Below are 24,755 nucleotides of genomic sequence, written 5' to 3'. Positions count from 1 at the left end.
ACAGATTCGGTGAAACACATTTGGGTGCTTAATTAGTCAATTAAGCAAACCAATCAAATGAGACAATCAAATGTGGACACATGTACATACCCCAGATGCTGCCAGATAGGTCCGCAACTCTTTAGAGGTGATCTGTGGGTTGGCTATTACCTGATTTGTTATTCTTCTGGTGCTTTTTGGTAATAGTCTTGATGGGCGTCCACTTCTAGGCAGAGACGCGTTCATGTTGAATGCCCTCCATTTGTACATTATTTGTCTTACATTGGATGGATGGAGCTGGAATCTTTTGGAGGTGGTCTTATATTTTTCCCAAGACTGATGGGCTGTCAGTACCTTCTTCCTGATGTCCTCGGATATCTCTTTTCCTCTTGGCATTGTTGATCTGTGTGGGTACACCTTGGCACTACAGTAGTTTGGTTGGTTTCCTCTCTCTTTTAATCAAACCTTTTCCTAACAATGTCTCATTTGATTGGTTTGCTTAATTGACTAATTAAGCACCCAAATGTGTTTCACCGAATCTGTTACCTACTTGACTTTACAAAATGCAGCTGGGGGTTCACTTACTTTTGCACATACACTAATTACATGTTTCATGCAATTTTTTGGGCTTTTCACACAATTCCCTCTAAACAAGTTCATGCAATTGATAAACATAAACCTGACATTTCATATATGGAAAATTGGTGATGAAAAAATTGAAAAATCATGGTAAACCACAGAAAACTCTAAACTGCTCAAGGGGTTCACATACTTTTAAGTGGCACTGTATATATTTCCACAATGCGTGGGCAGGGTCTGTAGGTTGTGCATTGTCTGGATGGCTTCTGTCAGTGAGAGCAGTTCAACTGTTGAACCTTACAATCGAGAAAAAAATAACCTTCTCAGACATTATGTAAGGCTTGTTAAATAGATCTCTATTTGTGAACAGGCACAGAATGAGAAAAACATTTCTTGAATCACCTCCACTCCCACAAAACAAACCAAAAAAAAAAAATCGTTCCCGAAAGTGGAATATTAAAATGTTGTGTAATATCCGCGATTCATTCAGCAATGTTTTGTGGCACAACTTTAAAAGCCAGCATCATTTAGCTGTCTCAGTCTTTGACTTCGGGGACCAGTGCCATGTGTTTGGAAGCCTGAACGGCATGAAAATCAAGAGGGATCAAATGAGTATACTTTCCAGATTAGATTAAGTTGAAGCAAAGGGACAAAGGCTACCCTCTTTTTCGGTACCCTTAGACTTTTGTTGTGGTTCATGCTAGACTGCACTAATTTTCTGGAGTATTTTGCTCCGGGCTGAAATGTGCAGGGTAGCAGGGAGAGACTGGAGAGGCTGAAAGGTCTGTCCTCTTGGATGGATGCATTCGTGCCTATTTGGGTTGTCTTCATTCCCTGGAAAGAAAAGAAGTCATCTTTGCTAAATATGTACACCTGAAAGACTTTAACGGTCACATTTTTTCAATGACCCGTCGGCCTGTTGCCCAAAGTTCTGCGTCAAGGATGAATTTTCCATTTGCTTGATGTTTACTATTAAACAAAGTTTTAGATTCCTGTTTTTCTTCCTTTCCATGCCTGTTTTAACTTCAAACTAAAAACAAGAAAATAAAAAAAAATTATGATGTTTCAACTGACACAAGTATTTGATATTACATATTTAATGTTGTTCAATTGTAAACATTGTGATGAAATCTAACATTCCTGTCCCTTAAAAGTGTGTAACCTGATAAGCTTGTCGTTTACCCTTAAAGAACTGAACTAAAAGGTTTTTCCTGTGGTCATAGTCAGTGACCATGTAGTTATTTGCTCTGTTGTGGAACCCATTAAGCCTTCAGAGTTACAATCTGAAAATGTCCTTTCGTTGTAAATCAGGCGGACTGATTAGGTGGTTGAGTTGAACTCTCATTACTATAACTCTGGTAAAATGATGTGAACGAGTAGAGGATAAATAGGCTTCCGCTCCGAGGTGAACAGAGATAAAAGCCTCATAGTGTGTTTATGTCTAGGAACCAAACTAGAGAGGTGATCCTGCAGGAAAAGCAGTTGGGGGGCATCTGAGCTGCAATGGATCAAGGCCCCTAACAGTGTGTCTATTCATTTTATATCCCATCATTTTGCTAGTGGCCCCTCAGGAAGAGTACTAACTCTAATATAATATATACTGTATATGTATAGAGAGTTATACATCAACCGTATGTCAACACTTAAGATTTCCACCTAGAAAGAAAGCCTGAGAAGTATTGTTTGTAAAACCAGTATCGGAAAAATGATTGCTGCAGGGTAGGTCCTTATTCAGCCGTCTCACAGCCAATACAATGACATTCAAATCCCGAAGCAGCGGCACAACAACACATGTGTCCAGTCCTCTGACCAGAGGCATTGGCTCAGGCTCCCAGTTTAGTCTGCAGTCTCGGTGTTGTTGCATTATCTCCTTCGAAGGGTCTCCTGTGAGGCCAAAGTGGAGATCCTCCCTTGATGCTGCTCTCTCACGCAAGCATTGGGTTTCCTCTGCCTGTGCTCTCCCCTTGTTTCCTTTGTGCAAAAAAATCAGATGTAAATAGCAGCCCGGATCGGAGAGCCTCGAACCTCGTCTAATATCCGTCACATAACCAATGTCAGAGCCCGCGTATCTGACAACTGCCAGAGCCTAATGTGCCGTGGTACACAGCAGTCTTCCAGAGTCTGTTTTGAAGTTGCCAGACCTCCGAAAGGCAATACGGGAATCGTGGGGTGATTGTGTTGGGGGTTAGAGCTCATATTTAACGGCAGTGTGCCCTTGTTCTTTTCTGGTGAGAACACTTAAGATCTCCGCTTTGTCTTAGAGGGACAATTACTTTTAATGTCAGGGTATATTAGCATTAGTGTTGGCATTCCCATTTGGATCCCACAGCACATGCTTGTGGAGGGACGACCTTGATTTTCATCTGCATGTCAGCTGAGTGTCATGAGAGGACTTTTCCATCCTATTAATCAGTTAAGCCTCATGCGTAAGATATGGAGCATGTTAATGATGAAAATATGAATTTTTGATGGTCTGGTTTGATGGTTTTAGATTATATCTGGCGTGACCTTGTTTTTTTGTTTTTGCTTTAATAGGCCATTTCATTGCCTTCTTAATGAGGCTCTTGCTCAAGGCAAAGTATTGAAGATGTGTGGAATAAATTTGGTTCAGTTAGAGTATAAATATCCTCTGGGGATATGTGTATATATGTACACAAACCAAAAATCATCATGCCAACCTGAAATGTGCTGATAGTGAAATGCATTACACTTTCACATAAAGCACATAATAGACCACTTTCAGAAAATGTTGTGTATTTCTTTGGTACATCTGCAGCATATTTTTCTCACCATCCATTACCTGTCATTAGATACCCATAGCAACTCTAAAATGTGGTTATCAATGGCTCCTTACCGTTTTCATCTCTCTAGTTTTGTGTAAAAAAAAATGAGTGGCACTTAGATAGTTGATGCTAGTTAGCAGGACAATTAAGATAGACATCAGGTTTATCAGTTTTGTGCGAGCCTGTCATCTGTTTGTGTTTAGATGTGTGTGTGGGGCTCAAGGCCAGATGGCCTCAACACAGGGACAGAGAAGTCCCCTAGGTTCACACAGACTTCATTATGTGTCTTGTTACCATTAGTCATCTCCAAGCAACACATCTGGAATACCAGAACACTTGTGTGTGTGTGTGTGTGTGTGTGTGTGTGTGTGTGTGTGTGTGTGTGTGTGTGTGTGTGTGTGTGTGTGTGTTTGTGTGAGAGAGTTGATTGAGCTGTCCTAGCTATTCAGGACTATTTGGCTTGCGTCATGGTTTTTCTGCAGAGTCAAAATGTTACCCAGGAATGGGTACCCCTGTGAATTAAAACCAGAAACCACATGTGAAGATTGGATCCTCATCGGCATTCTCTCTTGCTGCTCTCCCCCCCTAACTCCCGCCGCTCGGCTATCTCCCTCCACTCGGCCTGTTTTAGTTATGTAACACTTTTAAAGGTGAACACTTGACTGCTGAGTTTTCCACACTAATGTGTTCTTTTGTAGCTAACTAAAAATGGTCCTTTGTCTCCACAGTCCTGGCTGTGTGCTCCTAGAAATAGTTGCAAGCACTTGCACATGTTCAGTTTTTTTTTTGTTTTTTTCAGAAATGAAAGGACATTACTCTCCAGGCAGCTCCTGTGTTTTTGGCATTAACCCACCACCAGGTATTAGACTATTGCACAAGTCTGGCCGAAGGGGCACCCCTTCCCCCAACTTTAGTACTTTGATGTAGATTTTAAAGACATTGGCAGAAAGGCCTAGAGATGAAGTCAGAATTGAGGATGGCCAAGCTGTGATTGTTTCCTTCTTGAGCTGTCTGATGGTTTATCTAAACCGGTATGGATGGCCATTTTCTCCAAGAATGTTAAGGAAAGCAAGCGTAGAAATAAATGTTCTCTGCACAAATTTAGATGCCATTTCTTTCTGATAATCTGTCTGTGTTTCCTAAATCTGTTTTTTTTTAATTGTTATGTGTGTCCTCATCGCTGTCCTAGAGAGCACGTGGGCCAATTCATTCTCATCAAACATTGCTAGAAGGAAAATGAATGACATAAAACACTGACAAAGATCATTACATAAATATTAAGCCAACTACCCGTAAAATAATTTCATGTACGTAACAAGCTCTGCGACACCCTAGCAGACCCCAATCATTGGTATCTTTGACGTCATTCTTTTGTCGAGTGACACTTGTCACCTGGACAATAAATTGGGCTTAAGTCCTCTTTGGAAGACACCACTGCAGCCTTGCAGCGTTTGACAGACTGTTAAGCTCATCAGGCCGCATTTAAAAGACTCCAGTTGGCTGGTTGTTATGGCAGAGGCCAATATCCTCAAGTGAATGATGGGATCTGCTCTCGCTTGTTTCTGGTTTCCTCGCTTGAGCGCAGTGTTGAGTGCTTGCACACCAAGGAACAACTTCAGCAGTCCTCTCTCTGTTATAACGGCTCTGAGGGTATTTATTATCAGCCGTTCTGGCAAATTCTTGCGCTTTCTCTCACTTGCCCACGTGTCTTTTTCTCTATTCCCCACAGATTCTTAGTAACTGATGTTGCTGTGTTGAGCTCCCAGGGTGCGCAGTCCAGTTTGGAGTCGGTGTTTAAAGTAGTTTGTTTGCCCTTAGGCTTGTTGATCTTTGGCCACATTCAATAATCTCAGCAAGAGCAAGACTCTTCAGAGGACCCCTTTCAGCGGTTCTCTCCCATAAGGGTCTTAAAAGTCAGGACTCGCTTTGCTCCTTTGCTCTCAGCACTTATTAGAGAGACTGGGGGCACCCACTCGCTTTCAGCAAGAACCCAGGGACACTTTCTCAACAACGATATTGCATTAATGCCTCGCAAGCTGGTGCTGAAATTAGAGCTTTGTGACCCGTCCACATGCATCCTGCTAACACTTAGTATGTCAACCAACAGACTTAAAGGGGGCTTTCCTACATATGGGGGTGTATTAGTTCAAGTTCAGCTTTATAAATGGCATTACGTAACAAAGCCCATATTCTTATACTCGCAGAGAGACTACCCATATTGAAAATACATTTGTATTTAATTTGCACAACTGGAAAGGTGTTTATTGCCCCTATACCATGTGCCACAAAACACACCTTTCCCACATAGACATGAAAGGCAGCCCTGCTCCCAGGTTAAACAAGTTTCTGATTATATAGCTGTCCAGCAGTCATGCCATCTGGTAAGGTAAGGCGAGTCCCGTCACAGTGAACAGTGGAAAACTCAACTTTCCTGTCTATGTAAAAGACCAGTACACAGGTTTCAGTGGGGGGGGGGGGGGGGGGGGTTGTGTAATTCTCATCACCTCGACTGCCTCCGAGGGGGGTCTCTGTCGGTGCTCACTGATGGGGAGAGCGTAGCGGGGTTCATTCATCATACTCGTCTAACAGCAACACTAGCAGCTCCCCTTGTCTGGCACCAGACTGTAGGCCTTTGCTTTATACCCCCTTCATCTGATTTCCTCGCCACCCCTCTCTAGACCTCCTCTGCTCCCTCTCCGCATTTTAGCAGATGGATCGGCAGGCCTGGCGCTAGCAGTGGAGGAGAGCTGCAGCCCTGGCTTTCCAGATGAGTGCTTCCAGATGGGGGAGTTTCTAAACAGACATTAGAGGGATCAGGAGACATGACAGAAGTATAGATGACGGGCCATTTATCTCACAGGCCAACACACCAAGCACTCAGGCTACGCAACGTATTGCTGGTGGCTGTCTCAAAGAGTTTTGATGAGAACCTTTTAGGGGGACAAAGCAATCAACTAATATAGTGTTTAGTTTGTGGAAGGTGGATGAGCCCTAATGACAGAGTGGAGATAAATAGTGATAAAAGGGTCTTGCCTCTTGATGAGGATGCCACTGCAGACTTTTGCTGCAGAAGTTTTGCTGCAAAACTCAGCTCATCCAGTCTGTTAGTATCCCATTGCACTTGTTTTGATTTACCACCACCCTCAGCTTTATGTAGCGGCATAACATTGTTTACTGCATCCCCCCATTAAGACGTCCAGTGTTTGTGAAATATGGCTACCGCCTGGCTGAATGGCCCAAAAGAGAAATCTTGAGAAAACTTGAGCAGAAATGATTACATGACTGATACAATAATAATTCTGTCAGCATGTTGTTTATATTGTCTTAGATCTCCGAGAGTTTGGCCTTGGTTACTGTGCTTCCCTGTTAGGCCATTGTTATTTCCCTTAACCAAAGCACCCTTCGTACAGCACCAACCCCCAACCCCTTTAACTATTAAACCCATGCCAGGAGCCCCCTACCACAGGGGTCTGGGGTGCCATCGTTCACACAGTGAAAGCCCAGTCTGGAAGTCATCGTTTTTTTGTTTCATCGGGTTGAATCTGGCTGTATATGTGTGACCTCAGCCGTTATCCATCACACTGACATGGTGCTCCCCAGAGCTCCACGGAGCCGCCAGCCACAGCCAGGTCTCCGCTGTTATGGCCCCCATACGTCTGACCCAGCATGTGCTCTCTCTGTTCCAGCATCAACAACAAGCTGCAGCAGCCAGAGGCGGCATCAGGGGTGCTGGAGTACGCCATGAAGCACTTCGGTGAACTGGTAAGAGCCCATCCTTCTCCTGATCCCGCCCCCCCCCCTCTTTGTATCATCTCCCCGCCCACCTCCCCTCTTTCGCACACAAGTGCATATTCCCTTGGCCACAGAATGAGTGCAGTTTAAGGCACGTGCCACTTTGTTCTTTTCTCTCACACACACGTGGATGTACACACACACAAACACATGGAGTCAGGCTGTTCTGCAAGGGTAGAAACTGTACAGGGTATAGTCATTTGTTGGCCGTACTATTTCGTACTCTTTTAGAAGAGCTACATGTCCTTAATTATGGATAATGCTATTTGTTTCTTTGTCAGTTCATAAGTATGTTTAGCTGCTGGGTCTGGCAAGAGTTTAACTTTCTTTCTTGTTAATTTATTTAAGTGTGATTCATGAAAATCATCAATCTTGGAAGGACACTGTGTTATTATTCTGTCATTTTGTCTCCAAATGTGCTTCTTGTTTTCATGTGACATGGATAGCTGGATTCCCTCATGGAAATGTGTTGGTGGAATGGTGGGAACATCTTCCCTTTTTCACAGAAGTCTGTTGCTCCCTCGATGAAGGGTGTGCATGTTTAATGTGCTTCCTCCTGCAAACGCACAATATTTGTGCAGACAGACGACGTTATTTTATGTAACAGGTGATGACTGCATTGTCCCGCGTAACCCCAGGTGTCTTGGCCACCGCTCCGTGCTTTGAACTGCGAGGCTCAGCGCTCCCGCTGTTATTCCCCAGCATGTCTCATGTTCTCCGGAGGGACGCCTTCCAGATATGAACTTACTTTCATAAACAAGAAGACATGCCTTGGACACTGACACAACTTTTTTCCACATCCATTCCATTGCAAAATTTCAGAAAGGGCCTCTTTGTTTAACTTTGATTGCTTCTCCCCATGTTAGCCTAATTGTAGCAAGATGTAATTGCGCTGTCCAGCAATCAACCTCCGTGCGATCACGTTTCTGGTGTGTACACGTATGTCTAATTTAACCTTTTGTTTTGGCAAATCATGATGATGAGCCGCCCAGACACATCATCATCATTATTATTGAAGCATCATCCCCAGAGGAACAAGACGTGGGGGTTGAGAAGATGTCTGTGGTGGTGTCTGCATGTGCAAGGAGCCATTTATATCCCAGCTCACGGCCGTCATTTAGGGAACGTTTTATCCGCAATTTATTTTATTGAGTGTCTGCATTGAGCTTAGAAACAGTTCCCACTGCGCCTGCCCGCCCACTGTTTCACAGGTTGGTGCTTTGATTTTATGGGCCAGCCGACCTCGTTTTTGCTGGTAATCGTCTCAGTGCTTGGTTGTTGGAAGTGTCAAGCGAAGATTTCCAGAAGCCTTCGGTGACGAGATGCCAGTCAGCAGCCCCTGATTTAACACCTCCGTTTCCTCACAGTGTACCAGGGGGTCAGGCGTCCTCTACTTCTGCCCCTCCCAAGCCCCCAACCACCTTACCCCCCCGGTCTTTTCGAAACTCCGCCAGTCAGCCACATCAGGACAATACTCTAGGACAGCTTACACCCCACCCACCCAAGAGATGAAAACCCTACAATGGCCTAGTTCACAAGATAGGGAGAGTGCTTGCGGACACATGCTTCTTGAAACACGTTAAAAAATAAATAAACATATATCCTGTCATTTTCCAATTTGGAGTTTTTATTTTATGAATCTATTAAACTTAATGAGTAATGGGCAGTTCCCTTTGCAATGGTGTTCTTTGAAGAAGTCTGGTGGTGCTAAGTTTATCGAGAAACTTGCCAGAAAACCTTTAGTTGTTCGTGTTGCGATCACTCCTCCCCAGTGCTTATAAACAGACCTGACAGTAGCTGTTAGCGCTCTACGTGCCTTGGAAATAGAGACTGGACCTGCGCACGGCCCTCTCTTGTTTTGGAGGCCGGCTCAACGTTCTGCATGTTTATTTTGCCTTGTCTTCCTCAGCGGTAGCCATTTCTGCAACCCAGAGATAGGATTGCGGCCTTCAGGGATTTAGGACCTCCCAGTTAGGAGGGTTTCAGCACCTCCATTGTGGTGTGGTGGTGAGAATAATAAAAGAACATTTGAAATCAACAGCCTGTAGTCTTTTCCAGGGCTCCAGGTGTGAAGAGGAGGTGATTGTGTAAACACACACATTCACATGTCCGCGCTGTTAATACGATCACCCTGTTACATAACATGGGGACCGTTTTAATAGTTTTGGTAGAGTGTTCTGGTCGGGCACCAGTGGTTTCTGGTCCATTTAAAGGGCTGACAATATGTTATGAAAATGAGTTTACCTTGGACCACGCAACCAGTAGACATCACTGCGCTGCCATGCCCCACCTCTCAGAAAGCACATCTGTTTCCCTTAACTTTAATTTAAAGGTTGAATTAAAGGACAGTTTTTGGTAAGTGCAACTTTTAGGAGTTGTCATGGTCACTTTGTGATGAAGTCGCATCCTTTAAAACACCCTTCAACTTTGTTGAAACAGCTGAAGTTGATTACAACCAACAGTTAGTGTTGATTACAATTACGATTGGTGTAATTAATTCTACCAAAGTGTTGGCTAATATTTGATCCTGTATCATTAGCCCTAAGTACCACTTAATCCTTCCCTCTTGTCCCCCCCCACTTCACAGGAGATCCAGGCAACTTGGTACGAGAAGCTCCATGAGTGGGAGGACGCCCTGGTGGCGTACGACAAGAAAATCGACATGAACAAAGAAGACCCAGAGCTCATCCTGGGCCGCATGCGCTGTTTGGAGGCACTGGGGGAATGGTGAGTTGGACTAAGGGAGACATCATTCACACACATACACACACACACACACACACCACATTATTTTGCCAGGCAGAAGCTATCTTCTTTTATGATCTGGGCAGTAGCTGTTCATGTTCATTTGTCAAACAGAACCTGTTCATAGTGGAATCCAAGGGTGAAGCTTGAATCTTCTTTTATGAGGTTGGCAGAGACCAGCTACCATAGAGAAGGGCGTCTTGTGTCAGCCTTTTTTACATTTATGACTGCCCCTCAATCCCTCAAATGATCAGAATGTAACTGATTGGAAGGCGGCTTTGTCAATGGAATTGTTTGTTTACATCATTAGGTCCTGTGTTACTAGATGAAAGAGACACAAAATAGCAGGAATGCAGTTCTTGGTGGTCAGCCAGGAGGGCTTGAATGGCATCAATCTCCCTGGCACCCAGACTGGTTTTCCTGGCTCCTTACCCAGGCTCATTCTCCAGCTCTCACGGGTGCTTTGTGAGTGTTGGCAGGGACACACATGCTATGGAGCACTTTGCTTGTCTGTCCATGCAAGGACGTATCAGCGGTGCTCTCATCCACACCTGAGGGACTTGGCCAGGTTGGTTTCAACTGCGCGGCAATCTCTTCCGATTAGGTGTTTACAGAGTTCGTGTAATTGCTGACTTTGCCTTTAAAGGGTGAGGAACAGTGTGTATTTATCAACACTATTGGTGTTGCTTTGGATACATACGGTTTTATGGCAACTTGGCAGTCGCCTTGTTGTTCCGCCGCTTGGGTTTGATAGTGAACACTGTTAATGGGAAAGACGAACTTGGAGAGCTTTTCTCAGTCCGCTTTGCTCAAAGTGACGTTTTCTTGGTTGACCACTGATAAAAACAGGGAAAAAGAGACGAGGGGAAAAACACAATCGCCTACAATTATATAAAAGCTCTGGTACGTGTCACGGTCTGACAAATCGAATTTTTTGGGGGGCTGGGGGGACATGTAAATTGAATACCCATCATGGGTCTGTTTTAAAACTTGTCCAGTTATGCAATCATTTACATCCTCAACAGTCCCACGCACACGCACACGCACGCACGCACGCACGCACGCACGCACGCACGCACGCACGCACGCACGCACACACACACACACACACACACACACACACACACATCCCATGCAGTCCTTTCTCAGTTCATGATGGCGTGATCGAGTAGAAACATGACACTAATGCTAGTTAAGTGTGTAGGTTAAGGGGAGACGGGTGGCAGTGTGGAGCGGTGAGGTGGGTGAGTGCTGCCCAGTCGCTCTGCACAATACAGCTCTTCTGGGCTCCATTGGCCTCCCTCTGGCTGTCTGCACTGATGGAATCTGACATTGTGAACTTTGATGGCTGGGCAAGAAGATAGGGGAAAAAGTGAACAATTACTGTAAAGGGAGAGCTGCAAGTGCTGCTGGGAAACTGTTTTTTTTATTCGGAGATGTTATAGCTAGGCAGGGTTATGAGCTGTCCGTTCCCAGACAGGGCACAGGGCACCACCACTTTCTGTAAAGGGTTGGCAGTAGCTGGTCCCTGTGCTTTTATATAATACTGAGTAGAGCACGTACGTGAATATTTGTGAGAAACACACACACATTTACTTAAAGTATTTGGCTCATATTTGGCACGGTCTAATGTTAATTGGCACGCTCAAAAATTATGTTAATTACCATATACACATGTAGTTTTATTTTCCAGATGCAACCGTTTCCCATGATTTAATTCATTTTCATCCTGAAAGAATGTTCAGCTTATAACTTTGTTTGAGCTCATTGTCTCTACTGAGTTGTGGCCCTAATTGAGGTCCTTTCCAAAACATGCCACCTCAAATTGGCTGGCAGACATGCCATTAACACACGGTCTTGCATCAGTGGAAGGAAGCTGTCAAAGTGAGTGTGTCATATCCGCTGCCAGCACTTTTTCCCCCGAAAGGTTAATTGAACTCTCGGTGTCAGTCCTAGAAGGCTGATTAAAGTTGATCTTGGTTAGTAAACAAGAACACCTCATTCTTTACACACCATGACAGAGGAGCTTGTGGAAAGCAGCCACTAGAACTCTGGGTGAGGCCACAATGGCTCTTTATTCAATAGCTGGTGGAGTGACTGAGGTTCATGCGAGCACTTGAGTCCAAGTCAGTCACCAGAGCGAGCTCATAAAGCCCGCTCGGCTCATAAGAACAAAAGCCAAATTGTGCGGCAAAAAGTGAATTCTCAAAGCAGATCGGCATATTGTCGTGTTTGAGCGTGTGTTTTGAGCACGTCTTTCCAGTGTAGTGGATGAAATGTCAGAAATTGTCAGTGGGTGTTAAGCGAGAGACGCCCTTTCGTGATGCGCTGGCTTTTTCCAAAACTTTATATTCCTGGATCTCATTCATTCTTTCTGAGGTTGGCAACTTGAGCGAGAGAGAGAGCGCGTTCGCTGCAGAATAATGAACAGCAGAGCAGGGTCACAGTTTGCAACTGAGACATTTTTCCTTTCTCCCATATTTACCAAAAAAGTTGCCTAGCTGCTTTCTGTGTGCCTTTCTTTTATAGCGTTCCTAACGTCGGCCACGTGACTGCCGGGTAGCCGTGGCGTGCCGGTAGCAGGGCCGCCTTTTCCGCTCCCCCCTGCTCGAGCTCAGCGTGTGTGACAGACGCTCAGCGGCGAGCTGGAGGCCCCCTTTATTTGTCTAACCCCCATATACGTTGATGCTCTAGCAGCTGGGAAAGCACTCAGCCATGCTCACTGCAAAAACCCCCACCCACCCCCCCGCCACCCTGGCATAACCACATGCAGACTGAGCCTCGCACCACTCCGCCACTGGTGTGCACGTTTTTTTTTGGTGCCTCCAAACACGGCCACCACAGTTTGGCCTTGGAACCCGACCTTCCACTTCCGCTGGTGATATGATGTCATGCTTTTGCGTTTAATCGCGCCGGTGGCTGAGGTTGTGAAACGCGCCATAGCCAACTGCCATGTGTGTAGCCGGGCCCTCCAAAGCTGTTGCGGTATGCACTCTTCCCCCAGTCAATAAAGGCAAGCACATGGAGGCTCATACAATGGGCAATTTGTCGGCGAGGCCCGGTGTAAGGAGTTTTATAGAATTGGAGTCTTGGAGCTTGAGGACACGCATAGGCATAGGCTTGCCTCGCGAAAGCTTGAATGAACTGTTCTTTGTCTTTGCTTTTTTAGGGGTTTGTTTTAAAAGGACATATTCATGCTCTGTGTGTGTGTGTGTGTGTGTGTGTGTGTGTGTGTGTGTGTGTGTGTGTGTGTGTGTGTGTGTGTGTGTGTGTGTGTGTGTGTGTGTGTGTGTGTGTGTGTGTGTGTGTGTGTGTGTGTGTGTGTGTGTGTGTGTGTGTGTGTGTGTGTGTGTGTGTGTGTGTGTGTGTGTGTGTGTGTGTGTGTGTCTGTGTGTGTGTCTGTGTGTCTGTGTGTGTGTGTGTGTTTCTTAGGGGGCAGCTACACCAGCAGTGCTGTGAGGAGTGGACGCTGGTCAGTGAGGAGACCCAGGCTAAGATGGCCCGCATGGCCGCTGCTGCTGCCTGGGGCCTGGGTAAGATTTTCTCAAACACCTCACCACCCTGCCCCACCAGCACTACCAATGCCTGTTTAAACAATGTTTATCATGAACTGCCAAACAAACATATAGCAACCTGTATGACTGCACTGATTTATACTCTCAAAACTTTTTCACCTTGCTGAAAAAACAATTTGAACAGTTTTACAGATGGTTGTACAACGGCACATTATATTTTATATTATTTTCATGTTCTGGATCACAAAGCGCTATTGATTGATTATCATTTTATGGGCTAAGTTTTAAAAGTTTTATGTGCCCCACAGCCAGAAATACTCCATGTACCCTTTATGAGACCGTTATAACTATCTTGTGAACCCCGTGTCACGTCTTGTGTTGAGCTCAATTTGAAGTCTATCAGCACCCCGGGAAGCCCGATCATAACGTTAGCCGAGGCGGAAAAACACTTCTCCTTAAGCTGCAGCCAGTAGGCCTCCTTAGACCACACTCACGATTTTGTGTAAATAAATGAACACACTCCTGGAGCTCCCACAGAAACCCTAATCCTTAATCCAACACCCTCTGACTCCTGCGCAAGCCTCCGTAGCCAAAGCAAGGGGCCCTCGGTTTGTAGACACCTCCACACAGTCCATCAAGAGAAGCTGAACAAATATACAGCTGAGGCGCTGTGGAAGTGTAGGCTTTTTGCCCCCATTCGGATAAACCACATATCCAGTTCTGACCACTTCAGACCGTTGACTTTTATTCTGTTCATCGGGCTACTAGAAGACCGCTGAAGTGTCCCCAGAATTTACAGCCCTGCTTGATGACTGTATTGATTCACACTCGCTCCTGATCGTTTTCAGATGTCAAGGAGAGAATAGATATGACGCAATGTGTACTGTCACTATTTTTTTCTTTTCTTTCAAAAGCCCTTTTGACTGCAAACAGATGGGTTTGTCTTTAGCATAAAGTGCTGAATCTAGTCCTGAAATATGACTTTAGCTGTAGCCTATAGATCCAGCCTGTGTTCATATATTCTGCAGTGCCTGATCTAATGAAGGGTTTATGTACTATCCTTGCCTCCTAGGCCACTGGGACAGCATGGAGGAGTACACTTGCATGATTCCCAGGGACACCCATGACGGAGCCTTCTACCGGGCTGTGCTGGCCCTGCATCAGGACCTCTTCTCTCTGGCCCAGCAGGTATGACACAGCACCCCTTGGAGCTGGAAGCTACCAAACAATAACCAGCCCACACATCCTCATTAAGAGCCTAGAACTGGTGCCTCTACACCAGGGAGATGTCATTACCAAATGTGTCTTTACTTTATGTTAGTAATTACTTCATGCAGTGAATTACTAAACATCTGCAATTACAGTTCTGTTCAAAGCAGTGTGGGTGTTAGTCAGCAGTAATGGGACAGGAGGTAGGTTGCGAAATGACTCAGAACTATTCTGGGGCTTTACTAACACTTGTGGCTTCTTCATAACTGGTAATGTAACAGAACAACCGTAAATCTTCAGCCGCTTAGGCCTGAAAGTGAAACAAGCTGGACTTAATGAGTTTGGTGTCATTGAGGTCTTGTGGTGCACATCCTGAGTGTGTGGGCAATGGCATGTGCATTTGACATCCGGAAGAGTTTGTGTGTGTGTGTGTGTGTGTGTGTGTGTGTGTGTGTGTGTGTGTGTGTGTGTGAGAGAGAGATCAACTCATGGAGCATCCCAATGGACTCAAGTCAAATGGTTCCCTCACACACTCCCCACTGAGGTGCTGACAGCACACCTGTTCAGCGACTCTCCTCAGGGGCGAGTGGCAGGTCACTGGCAGGACGGCCGCCACATCACTCTCTCATACTGTCTCAACTCTCCCAGCCCCCAACTCCACCACCAGTGCAACCCCGTCTCCTAAATCTCTAATCAGACCCAGGTCCAGACTGCTCGGGCCCCCCTAGTCTGAAAAGTTATTCCTGTACACCCCCGATAGGAACCAGATGTGGCAAAAGCTCCAGAGATCAGTTGGGGCTTAGTCGTGTCTTCCGGACATGGCTGGTAATCTCGCCGCTCTCTCAGAGACTGTCACCTTTGTGTGCCGGCAAAAAAAAAAAAAAATTGATTTATTTTTCAAATGTGTGCTCTCTGAGGACCAGGCCCTGGAAAAGCGAGACGGATTTTGCTAGAAAGGCGATGCTGTTTGCGCGCCGCTTGGCCTACTCTGGAGGCATGCTGCATCCATCCGTTTGTCTTTGGGCTCTTCTTCCCCTCGGAGTGGACAGTCTGACCTCATCCCTTGGCTCCGGTGTCTCCCTTCTGCGGCAAGGTGACGCCTGGACCAATAAAGAGCCCCTGTAAAATCGTCCTGTGTGCGTCACCCCAGACATTCACCAAAACGAAAAAAATACCAAGTCCAACCATTCCACAACCAATAAACAACAAATTTCGCCTTCATACATGCATAGACAATTCGGTGGATGTTTAGTCATTTCATTGCATCATTAGTATTGAGTTGCATTCCTTTGTGAATTCCCCCTTTGATAGTCTCACTCACTCTCATCACTCACAGGCTTTGTGGCACCTCATCAGGCTTTAAGAGTGATCCCCCACCGGCCTCTGCAGAACAGCTGCCTTTCACAGGCCAGGGAGAGTCTCTCAGTCGCCCCCAGGCATTATTGTGACATGGGGAATACAGCGACACACACACACACACACACACACACTCACAGGCAACCATAAATCAGTTGGCCACTGTGAAGTATTGCTCAGCCTGTCTGCCTGAGTCTGGGTCTTCTCCACTGTGGAAAGAGAAACTCTTTTTGTTTCTGCTGCAGTCAGGGTTTTGGTAGGTTTTCACTGGTGGTGAAGGACAGTTACATAATAAGTTGTTGTTTTTTTTTGGTTTGGTTGGGCGCACGGTGTCCCTGTGGCGTCTGAGCTGGGTTGGCGCCCAGCTGTGCCCGCAGACACCCTTACTGGTGTTAACAGGCAGGCGGGGTCAACTTATCAAAGCAGGCGGAGGTGCCAAGTTTGGCAAGCAGTCACAGGAGTGTGCACGTGTGTGTATGTGCGTGCATGTAGACTGCATTCCTGTCAGTGTGTTGAACCCTGGGTTTATTAGGTAAGGTACAGTAATGCAGATCATTAACGGGGTCTGTGGGAGATGAGGGGTCTGGCAGCTGACTCAGAGGAATAGGCAGTAACAAGGCCCCCACTCCCTGCCCTCGGCCAGCCTGCATCTCCACACACACACACACACACACACACACACACACACACACACACACACACACACACACACACACACACACACACACACACACACACACAAACACACACGCACACACACACCATTGAAGGACCCCTGCTCATCACCCGCATCACAAGGTTCCTCATTAAACCCTGTTTGTTGCTTTTACAGAGGAAAGAGCATTAAAGAGCGTTAATGTAGGCACCCATTACCATGATGCCCCCCCCCCCCAAACCCTGCCCGTGGTTCTTCTCAGAGGAAATAACACATTCACCTCCCATTATATCAGTAAGGAGCAGTGGGTGGTGGAAAGCGAGGAAGTTCTGGAAAGGTTGAACAGGCATGTGGATGACAGATGCACGTCAGCGGAGCACGAGGCCTGTAATCCAGCCGCTGTTTATTTTCTCAGGGCTTTCAGTTGATTGGCCGTTATCCTGTTTAATGGTTCTCAATGGAAAATGGCACCAAAGCCATCAGTGTAATTAATGACTGTCGTGTGTGTGTGTGTGTGTGTGTGTGTATTTCTGTTCTAGTGTATTGACAAGGCAAGAGACCTACTGGACGCGGAGCTGACAGCCATGGCTGGGGAAAGCTACAGTCGTGCGTACGGGGTAAGAGAACACACTCACAGGCTATGCAGAAAGATCCAGTGTACTAAGCTCAAAGCCACCTACTCATCTAACAGCCCAGCAGCGCCTTTGACGTACACATCCACTACATCACCACTGAAGGGGATGGCAAATACACACCAGTCGCCACTGTGTCAATACGTGCTCTGTTTACTGATCTGCCGGATCACACGTCTTACAGTTCTCTTACAGTTCCTCCCACATCGTCTAATACCCCACTTATGTAACAGATCACATCCCAGAACAGAACACATTTCCATTTGTGGAGGCACATCACAGGACACTTATTCCATGCAGATGTTAGCAGAGGCATGTTTGTGTGCACTGCATCACCAGAGGCAACAGACAATGAGAGCCCTGGGAGGAGGCAAACAGACATACAGAGAGACAGACAAACAGACAGATGGGCTCATCCGTCGTGCTTTGAAGTCCTGAAGATGGGCACAGGATGTTCGGTTGTTTGTTTCTTTACCCGTTTTGAAAAGTCTAAATGAAAGGAAGAACTTGATAAAAAGCAGTTGGTAAGTGCCTTAGCAAATGAACGTGCCAGGTTGCGTCAGACACTGCTCCTATCTGGTTGTCGTCAATCGGAAAATGAGTCAGCGATTTGGATGCTGGGCACGATGGTGGCTTGTTTCCATCATGGTGATGACAGGGCAGTTGTGCTGTTCTTTTCCTTTCTGCAGGCCATGGTGTCGTGTCAGATGCTGTCAGAGTTGGAGGAGGTGATTCAGTACAAGCTGGTGCCCGAGCGCAGAGACATCATCCGAGACACCTGGTGGGAGCGACTCCAGGTAACTAGAATGCACCAGTGTACTGACTAATAAGCATAAACATGATTCAAAACATTCAGCAGACTGTTCCAGTCATGTCCTGGCAAAGGAATGCACCACATTATCCACATTTCAGTGGTACAGTTAAACATGTTGCCGTTACAGTAAAGGTTACATACACACACACACACACACACACACACACACACACACACACACACACACACACAACGCGGGCCGCGGGCCGCCTCTCCTCCATCCCTCCCCTAAACGTATTTCCACTCAACACATGGGGCAGATTGAAGATCATCATTAAGGTACTGACACCTGTTTCCCAGCGCACTGCACCGCAAAGCCACCTGGAGTTAAGAGCAGATGCTGCCAATCCCCAATTCCCTGCGTTCAACACGCGACACTCGAACCAACTGCCCCGCAGGGCTTTCCACTGTATCCGCTTAATGCCGGATTACGATGGAATACCCCATGAAAACCATGATCACACGCAGCACAGAAGCCTGACCGAGACCACTTAGGCCTCCACGGTGTCAGTGGGCAGCCCTTAGAGTGAGATGAGTCAGTCAGATCCGGTGTGGTTCTGAGGGACAAGAGGTTACATTATTCCAGATGGAGGACAGAGAGCCATTGGTGAATTGCAGTAAAATGGTTAGGACATTAGAGCGGAGAGGAGCCAAGGCGGCAGTATGGCGTGCTGAAGCTGGGCTTTGGTCTGTCTGGCACTCCTCTCATCTCCCGTACCTGGCCTGACATTTACGGGCCTGTTCAGAGAGAACCAGAGAACGGCTCGTCCCGTTGCCTAGACACCGGCCCAACACGGTCCTATTTGCTTTTCTGTAGGCTCTTCTGGGTCCTTCTCTTCCTCTCTCTTTTTTTTCTCTTCTCTGTCTGTCTTTGTCTTGATGTGTTCAGGCCTGCAGTCTCCGAGTTGAACCACAACCCAGTTGTCCCAGATTTTTCCACTCATAATAGGGCCACTGGTCGTATAGAAATCACTCACACACACATATGGACACTTGTTCAACAGATGTTGATGACCAGAGCAGAGCACAGATTACTGACAGCACTCCTTCCCTGATTGATTTATGGGTCTGATGTCATAAGTGTGCTTCCGTCCAATCGGAAGCAGAGCTCAGTAGTGCTCCATGTGCAGGGCTTTATGCCATGAAGAATGATGTCTTCACAGGATGGAGTCAGCAATGCACGCAGGCACAAACACATGCACACACACACTGAAGGACACATTAGTCAAAGCAAAAGATATCACTGTGTTCTCTCTCTCTGTATTTGTGGCATTCCAATGTCCCACCCACTTCCTTTATGCAAACTGCAGGAGCTTTGCTTACAATGTATTTCGCAGACGCGAAAAAATGTCCAGCGATGCGAAACATCTCCTATCATAGTTAACGTGCAAAGAACGGCCTCAGGCACGTGGAGTGTCCTCTGAGGGGTACTTTGTCCATACCACTGGCACCATAAACTTTCTTTTTAGGGGGCTCAAGTTGGCTAAAGGATTAAGACGGTGCTCCTTGGTACTAGTGCTTTATAGATGAAATTGCATTGAATGGAACTGAAATGTTGCTGACTCCAGGGTTTAAGATGAACACTGTGTGTGTGTGTGTGTGTGTGTGTGTGTGTGTGTGTGTGTGTGTGTGTGTTGCAGGGCTGCCAGAGGATAGTGGAAGACTGGCAGAAGATCCTGATGGTGCGCTCCCTGGTCATCAACCCGCACGAGGACATGCGCACCTGGCTGAAGTACGCCAGCCTCTGTGGCAAGAGTGGCCGTCTGGTGAGTAGATATCATGGCCATGAGAGAGATCAAACTGCCCGAAGGTACTGTCAAGAAAATGAAATCATATGAAATGAAGAAACAGACCAGAGCTTTTGTGAAGAACCTATGGTATTAATAGATGGAGGGCTGAGACACAGCAGTGCAGAATATCATTATATTGCAGTGTGTGTGTGTGTGGGGGGGGATGTCGGGAGCCAGATGTATGGCTTTTCCGTTGGCACGCTCTCAGCTATGCTGCCTTTTAAGACCAGGACTTTAGTAGCAAATAGCATGCTGATCACTTACGGTAAGCTTTAAAGTATGCTCTAATGAGCGAGTCTCACACTCCTAATAGAGGAGTAAACACGTAACAGCCCCATGCCAGTGGGGTCGCCTTTAGGAGGCACTTCCAGAAATAGACTACTGGTAGTGTCGGAGGGTCTCTAATCCTGCCGCCGGGGCTTGAGAACAGTCACTTCAAACACGCCTGTGTGTTTATGCCTGCCCCCATTACTGGCGTCCGCATGTGCCGTAAATATTAGTATAGCTGATTGGATGAGAGCCATGCTAAGAGGAAAGTTGGGCTTTAGCCCCCTCCCCCCCTTAACTCCAGCGCCCCCCTATCCTTTCTTTCTGTCTCCATCCTCTCGCTTCAGAAACATATGACCTCAGCATGAGGGAAAGAAAGGGAGGGAGATCTTGAGAGAGAGAGAGAGAGAGAGACTCGGCTGCAGAAGCCCACAGCGAGAAGGAGAAAGAGATTGTGATTGAAGGAGAGTGAACTCTTGACGGAGGGATAAAAGAGAGGCAGAATGACTGCAGTGTTCTGGAGAACGTGCCCCCCGCCACCCCTCTCCGCCCCCCTCTGAGTTGGTAGGGGGTTCACGTTACAGCCACTGGCCCAGTGCGGTAACTCCACTGTTTATTTACATAGCCAGGGTTCAGACAGACCTGCTGAGGCCTGCGGGCTGCGACTGCACGGGCAGATGAATGGATGGAGAGATGGATGGATGGATAGAGAGATTGATGGATGGATGGATGGATGGGTAGATCTGAGAACATAACAGGCAGAGACCTTTACCTCACCCTGAAATGTGTTTTTCTCGTCTCCCGCATGCCTGTGGCCCTTCTTTGCACCTTCTTATGTTTTTTTGTTTTTTTTCTCCTCCACTCCGCTCTTTCATTTACTCACGCCATCTTTTTCTCTGTCTAGGCCCTGGCCCACAAGACCCTGGTGCTGCTGCTAGGCGTTGACCCCTCGAAACAGCTGGACCATCCTCTGCCCACAGCGCACCCCCACGTCACCTACGCCTACATGAAGTACATGTGGAAGAGCACCCACAAGGTAGGCCAGCCTCCCCCCAGCCAACAACCACAGAAAGCCTTAGTGCGCTCCTCCTGTCTTTCTCCATCCTCTCTCTCTCCATACCATTTTCCACTTTCTGTGTCTCTGTCATTCTCTCTCTCTCTCTCTCTCTCTCTCTCTCTCTCTCTCTCTCTCTCTCTCTCTCTCTACCCCCCTTCTCACCCTCCCCCTCCCTTGCTGTCTCTCCATCTCTCTGTCTGTGAAAGTCTGTCACCTCTTTGAGCTCATTAGTGAAGTGTTATGTCTGCTGGGGGATTACATAAGTGTCAGGGTGCGCTTGCACATGTGTCTGCCGTGGTGGGACTGTCTCACGTGCAGGAGGGCTGAGATCACAGGGAACTGAGTGACAGACAGACAGACAGACAGACAGACAGACAGACAGACAGACAGACAGACAGACAGACAGACAGACAGACAGACAGACAGACAGACAGACAGACAGACAGACAGACACGCCAAGCCAAGCCAGAGGTCCATCTGCGTCTCTCGTCCTCCCTCGCCCTCCGTCGATCTAATCCTGTGCCGAACGACCCGCATTCTCTCTCCCACCTCTCTACGCTCGCTAGCCCTCGGCACTCCACAGGAACCATAAACCCGAGCTGTTCTGTTTCACTCCAGTCCTTTCCCCTGTCCTCATAAACAAGCAAGTAAGACCCATGCATCTCGAGCAGAGAGAGGTGATTACGACAGCTCAGAGCTAGGGCCAAAACCTCCCCTCTAGGAACCGAGCGGGAATGCACCGTTATTTTTCCCAGACACACACACACACACACACACACACACACACACACACACACACACACATAAAAAACAGTCCCAGTATCAAAGTCAGAGTTAATCAGCAGAGCCAGTGTGCGTTAGATAAGAGCTGGAAAAAGTCTGGCTGGGCCGTAGCTCTCGAGGACATGATTTGGCTTCCCTCTAAGTGCAGATCCAGTTTTCATTTTTTACGTAGAAGTCACACTGGGCATGTTTTGGTAACAGGGATCAGTTCTGTGTTATTGCTGCATAATAAAAGCTTACGGTGGAACAACAAAACTAAATCTGCAGTAACGTTGGCTGGAGGGGCTAATAGCAGGATTGATGCCACAAAACACATTAATAAATCTTTCTCAGTAATGCCTCCTCACAAGTACTTACTTCAACTGAAGCACAACCTTGATGACTATCCTGCCTCTCATTCCCTTCATCCTGCAATGTGAAGATATAAAGATAGGCAAACAAAATCACACAAGGCCACATCGAGCCAACAAAACAACAAAATCAAAGTCCAACGGCTCTGTCTCTCTCTATGCCCCGTCCAGGTTGTAATGTTAAAACTATTATGTGGTCAGTTAAAATAAATCTTGCATCATACGCAAGCTGTTTTAGCAATTACTTTGAAATGCCTGGTGTAACTTTGAACCAAACGGACATAACTTACGAACCGGAAAACTGGTAGGACAGGTGAGCAGTACGGTCACTGGTGAGGACGGTCAGTCTTCGTGGGATTAAAATCCGGTAAATGGCCTGTGAATGTACAAGCCTTCAAGGTTGATGGCCGCTAGTGAAAAGATGAATAGCCCGCATTGTCCAGCCACCAAATAATATGCATGTCATAACTAGAGAGATGGATGCAGAACTCTCACACGTTCAAACAGAGCACAGATGTAATTTCCATTGTATGAGCATGTGAAAGTGAACTGCTCCACCCGGCTAGCTAGGTTGACTAGACTTCAAATATAGCTGCAACGATTTTGATAGATCTACTACTCATATCGGTGCCCTGGCTACTATGGAATCTGAAATCAATGTATTGTTTAATTATTTATTTATTGAAATGTATTTATTTATTGTGATCATGTTGTATTCATCACCTTCGCCCCCCATTATTGCCAGATAATTAATAATGGATATACTATAGAGCATTTATAGCCACTCTCACTCCATCGCTCTCGCTCTCTCTCTCTCTCTCTCTCTCTCTCTCTCTCTCTCACTCCCCTCCTGCAGATTGATGCATTCCAGCATATGCAGCACTTTGTGCAGGGCATGCAGCAGCAGGCGCAGCACGCCATTGCAGCCGAGGACCAGCAGCACAAGCTGGAGCTGCACAAACTCATGGCCAGGTAAAGACTGCCCTGAGGTCTCACACACACACACACACACACACACACACGCACACACACACACAAACTCACTTATCACACAACATATCCACATACCAATTTATTCTCATATGCTCTCCAAAACACACACACACCCATACGCACATACTGATGCACACACTGATAAGGAGTGATGCACAGAAACTACTTCCAGGCACATGTGCTCTAACTCTTGGTGGCTGAACTCTCCTGGCTTCAAGGTGTGAATTTTCTACGGCTGTACATTTCCTCACATCTTCATATCATGGATAGGCCGGCATCATTGATCATCACGCCCAGACCCAGTCAAGCGTGATCGATCCTTTGCCTTGAGGGGGCCAAGCAGCTGGTCAAGGTTCATCTGTGTTTGATAATGCTTACACATGAGCTGTCAGCCCCCACAATATCCAATATCATAAATAAAGCATGACATAATAGGCCTCTCGCTTGCCTTTGTTTTGATGAAGGACATGAGTAATGTCTCATTTCCTCTCGCAAAGATGATGAATTATCCTGTTTATTTTAGTGCAGAAACAACTTAAAGTCGGCACGTCAACATGCTTTCTCAACATCATCTAAACAAAAAATATAAAGACTGAGGTTCTAGAAAAGGCTTGCGATGGCAAGCAGGCCCTGGCCGTTCAAGCAGTATTAAGCATGATTTCAAAGCATTTGGATTTGGCTGGATGTTTTGTGAATATGCTGTGCCACACAACTTGTTGTTGAAACCATGGCGATCAGGTAAACAGTTTACAGGCAAAGTGATTATTGCGCCTTTTTCACGGTGGTTGTTTCCTTTCGAGTGTGAGAGAGAGAGAGAGAGAGAGAGAGAGAGCGAGAGAGAGAGAGTGTGTGTGTGTGTGTGCACGCGCTTTGGGTTTTTTTATAGCCAAACTGGGTTTCCCATTTCACAGTGCTTTGCCCTGAGTGGAGTTTGCGAACACAGTGTTCTGGCTCTTCTCCTCTGACCATGAACCCCGACCAGGTCGCCTGACCCCGCCCCTGCATTCCCTCCAGCCTTCGCAACCCCTTTCAAGCGCAGCCAAGCGCTGGAGTCGATCAGCCTTTTTTTATGTGCTCTTTGTGCTCCGCGCAGTTTGGTTAATTAGCCCTATCTAAAGCTGGCTTGGGTCTCATCAGGGCTCTTCAGGTGTCTTGGAAGCGTCTCCCATGAGCTATTCACACCTGCACACACACCCTAACCGGTTCCCAGAAGTGCCTGGGTGTCTTTTTGTTCGGCCCCGTAGCCCTCTTGCAGCCCTCACCCATAAGAGCCACTGTTGCTCCTGTAAGTGGGTTCCTCCAGCCCAGGGCCTAGTGCCCAGCACCCGTCATCACGTCTTCTCCTATCTGCGTGACAGCTCTCCCGTTTGACCCCCTGCGGCACTCTTCCAAATCTTGAGTGGACTCAGCAGAGCTCTTTATAACGCAGTCGTTTAGCAAGCCTTCAGGCTGGAGA

At 46.8% G+C, this 24,755-nt stretch overlaps 1 protein-coding gene across 1 annotated transcript in view; it reads left to right on the top strand.

The window, feature by feature from the left end:
* Window positions 1-24,755, top strand: part of mtor (mechanistic target of rapamycin kinase) — an 85,203-nt gene that overhangs the window by 48,577 nt on the left and 11,871 nt on the right. The window contains exons 29-37 of the mRNA XM_080853704.1: window positions 7,028-7,103; window positions 9,721-9,860; window positions 13,311-13,411; window positions 14,466-14,581; window positions 17,153-17,230; window positions 17,935-18,042; window positions 19,700-19,825; window positions 21,021-21,152; window positions 23,163-23,278. Of these exons, the coding sequence (XP_080709830.1) occupies window positions 7,028-7,103; window positions 9,721-9,860; window positions 13,311-13,411; window positions 14,466-14,581; window positions 17,153-17,230; window positions 17,935-18,042; window positions 19,700-19,825; window positions 21,021-21,152; window positions 23,163-23,278 (993 nt within the window). The remainder of the gene's footprint in view (window positions 1-7,027; window positions 7,104-9,720; window positions 9,861-13,310; window positions 13,412-14,465; window positions 14,582-17,152; window positions 17,231-17,934; window positions 18,043-19,699; window positions 19,826-21,020; window positions 21,153-23,162; window positions 23,279-24,755) is intronic.

This window comes from Sprattus sprattus, assembly GCF_963457725.1.
Source record: "Sprattus sprattus genome assembly, chromosome: 16".
Classification (NCBI taxonomy): domain Eukaryota; kingdom Metazoa; phylum Chordata; class Actinopteri; order Clupeiformes; family Clupeidae; genus Sprattus; species Sprattus sprattus.
This window is presented reverse-complemented; position numbering and strand designations above follow the sequence as displayed.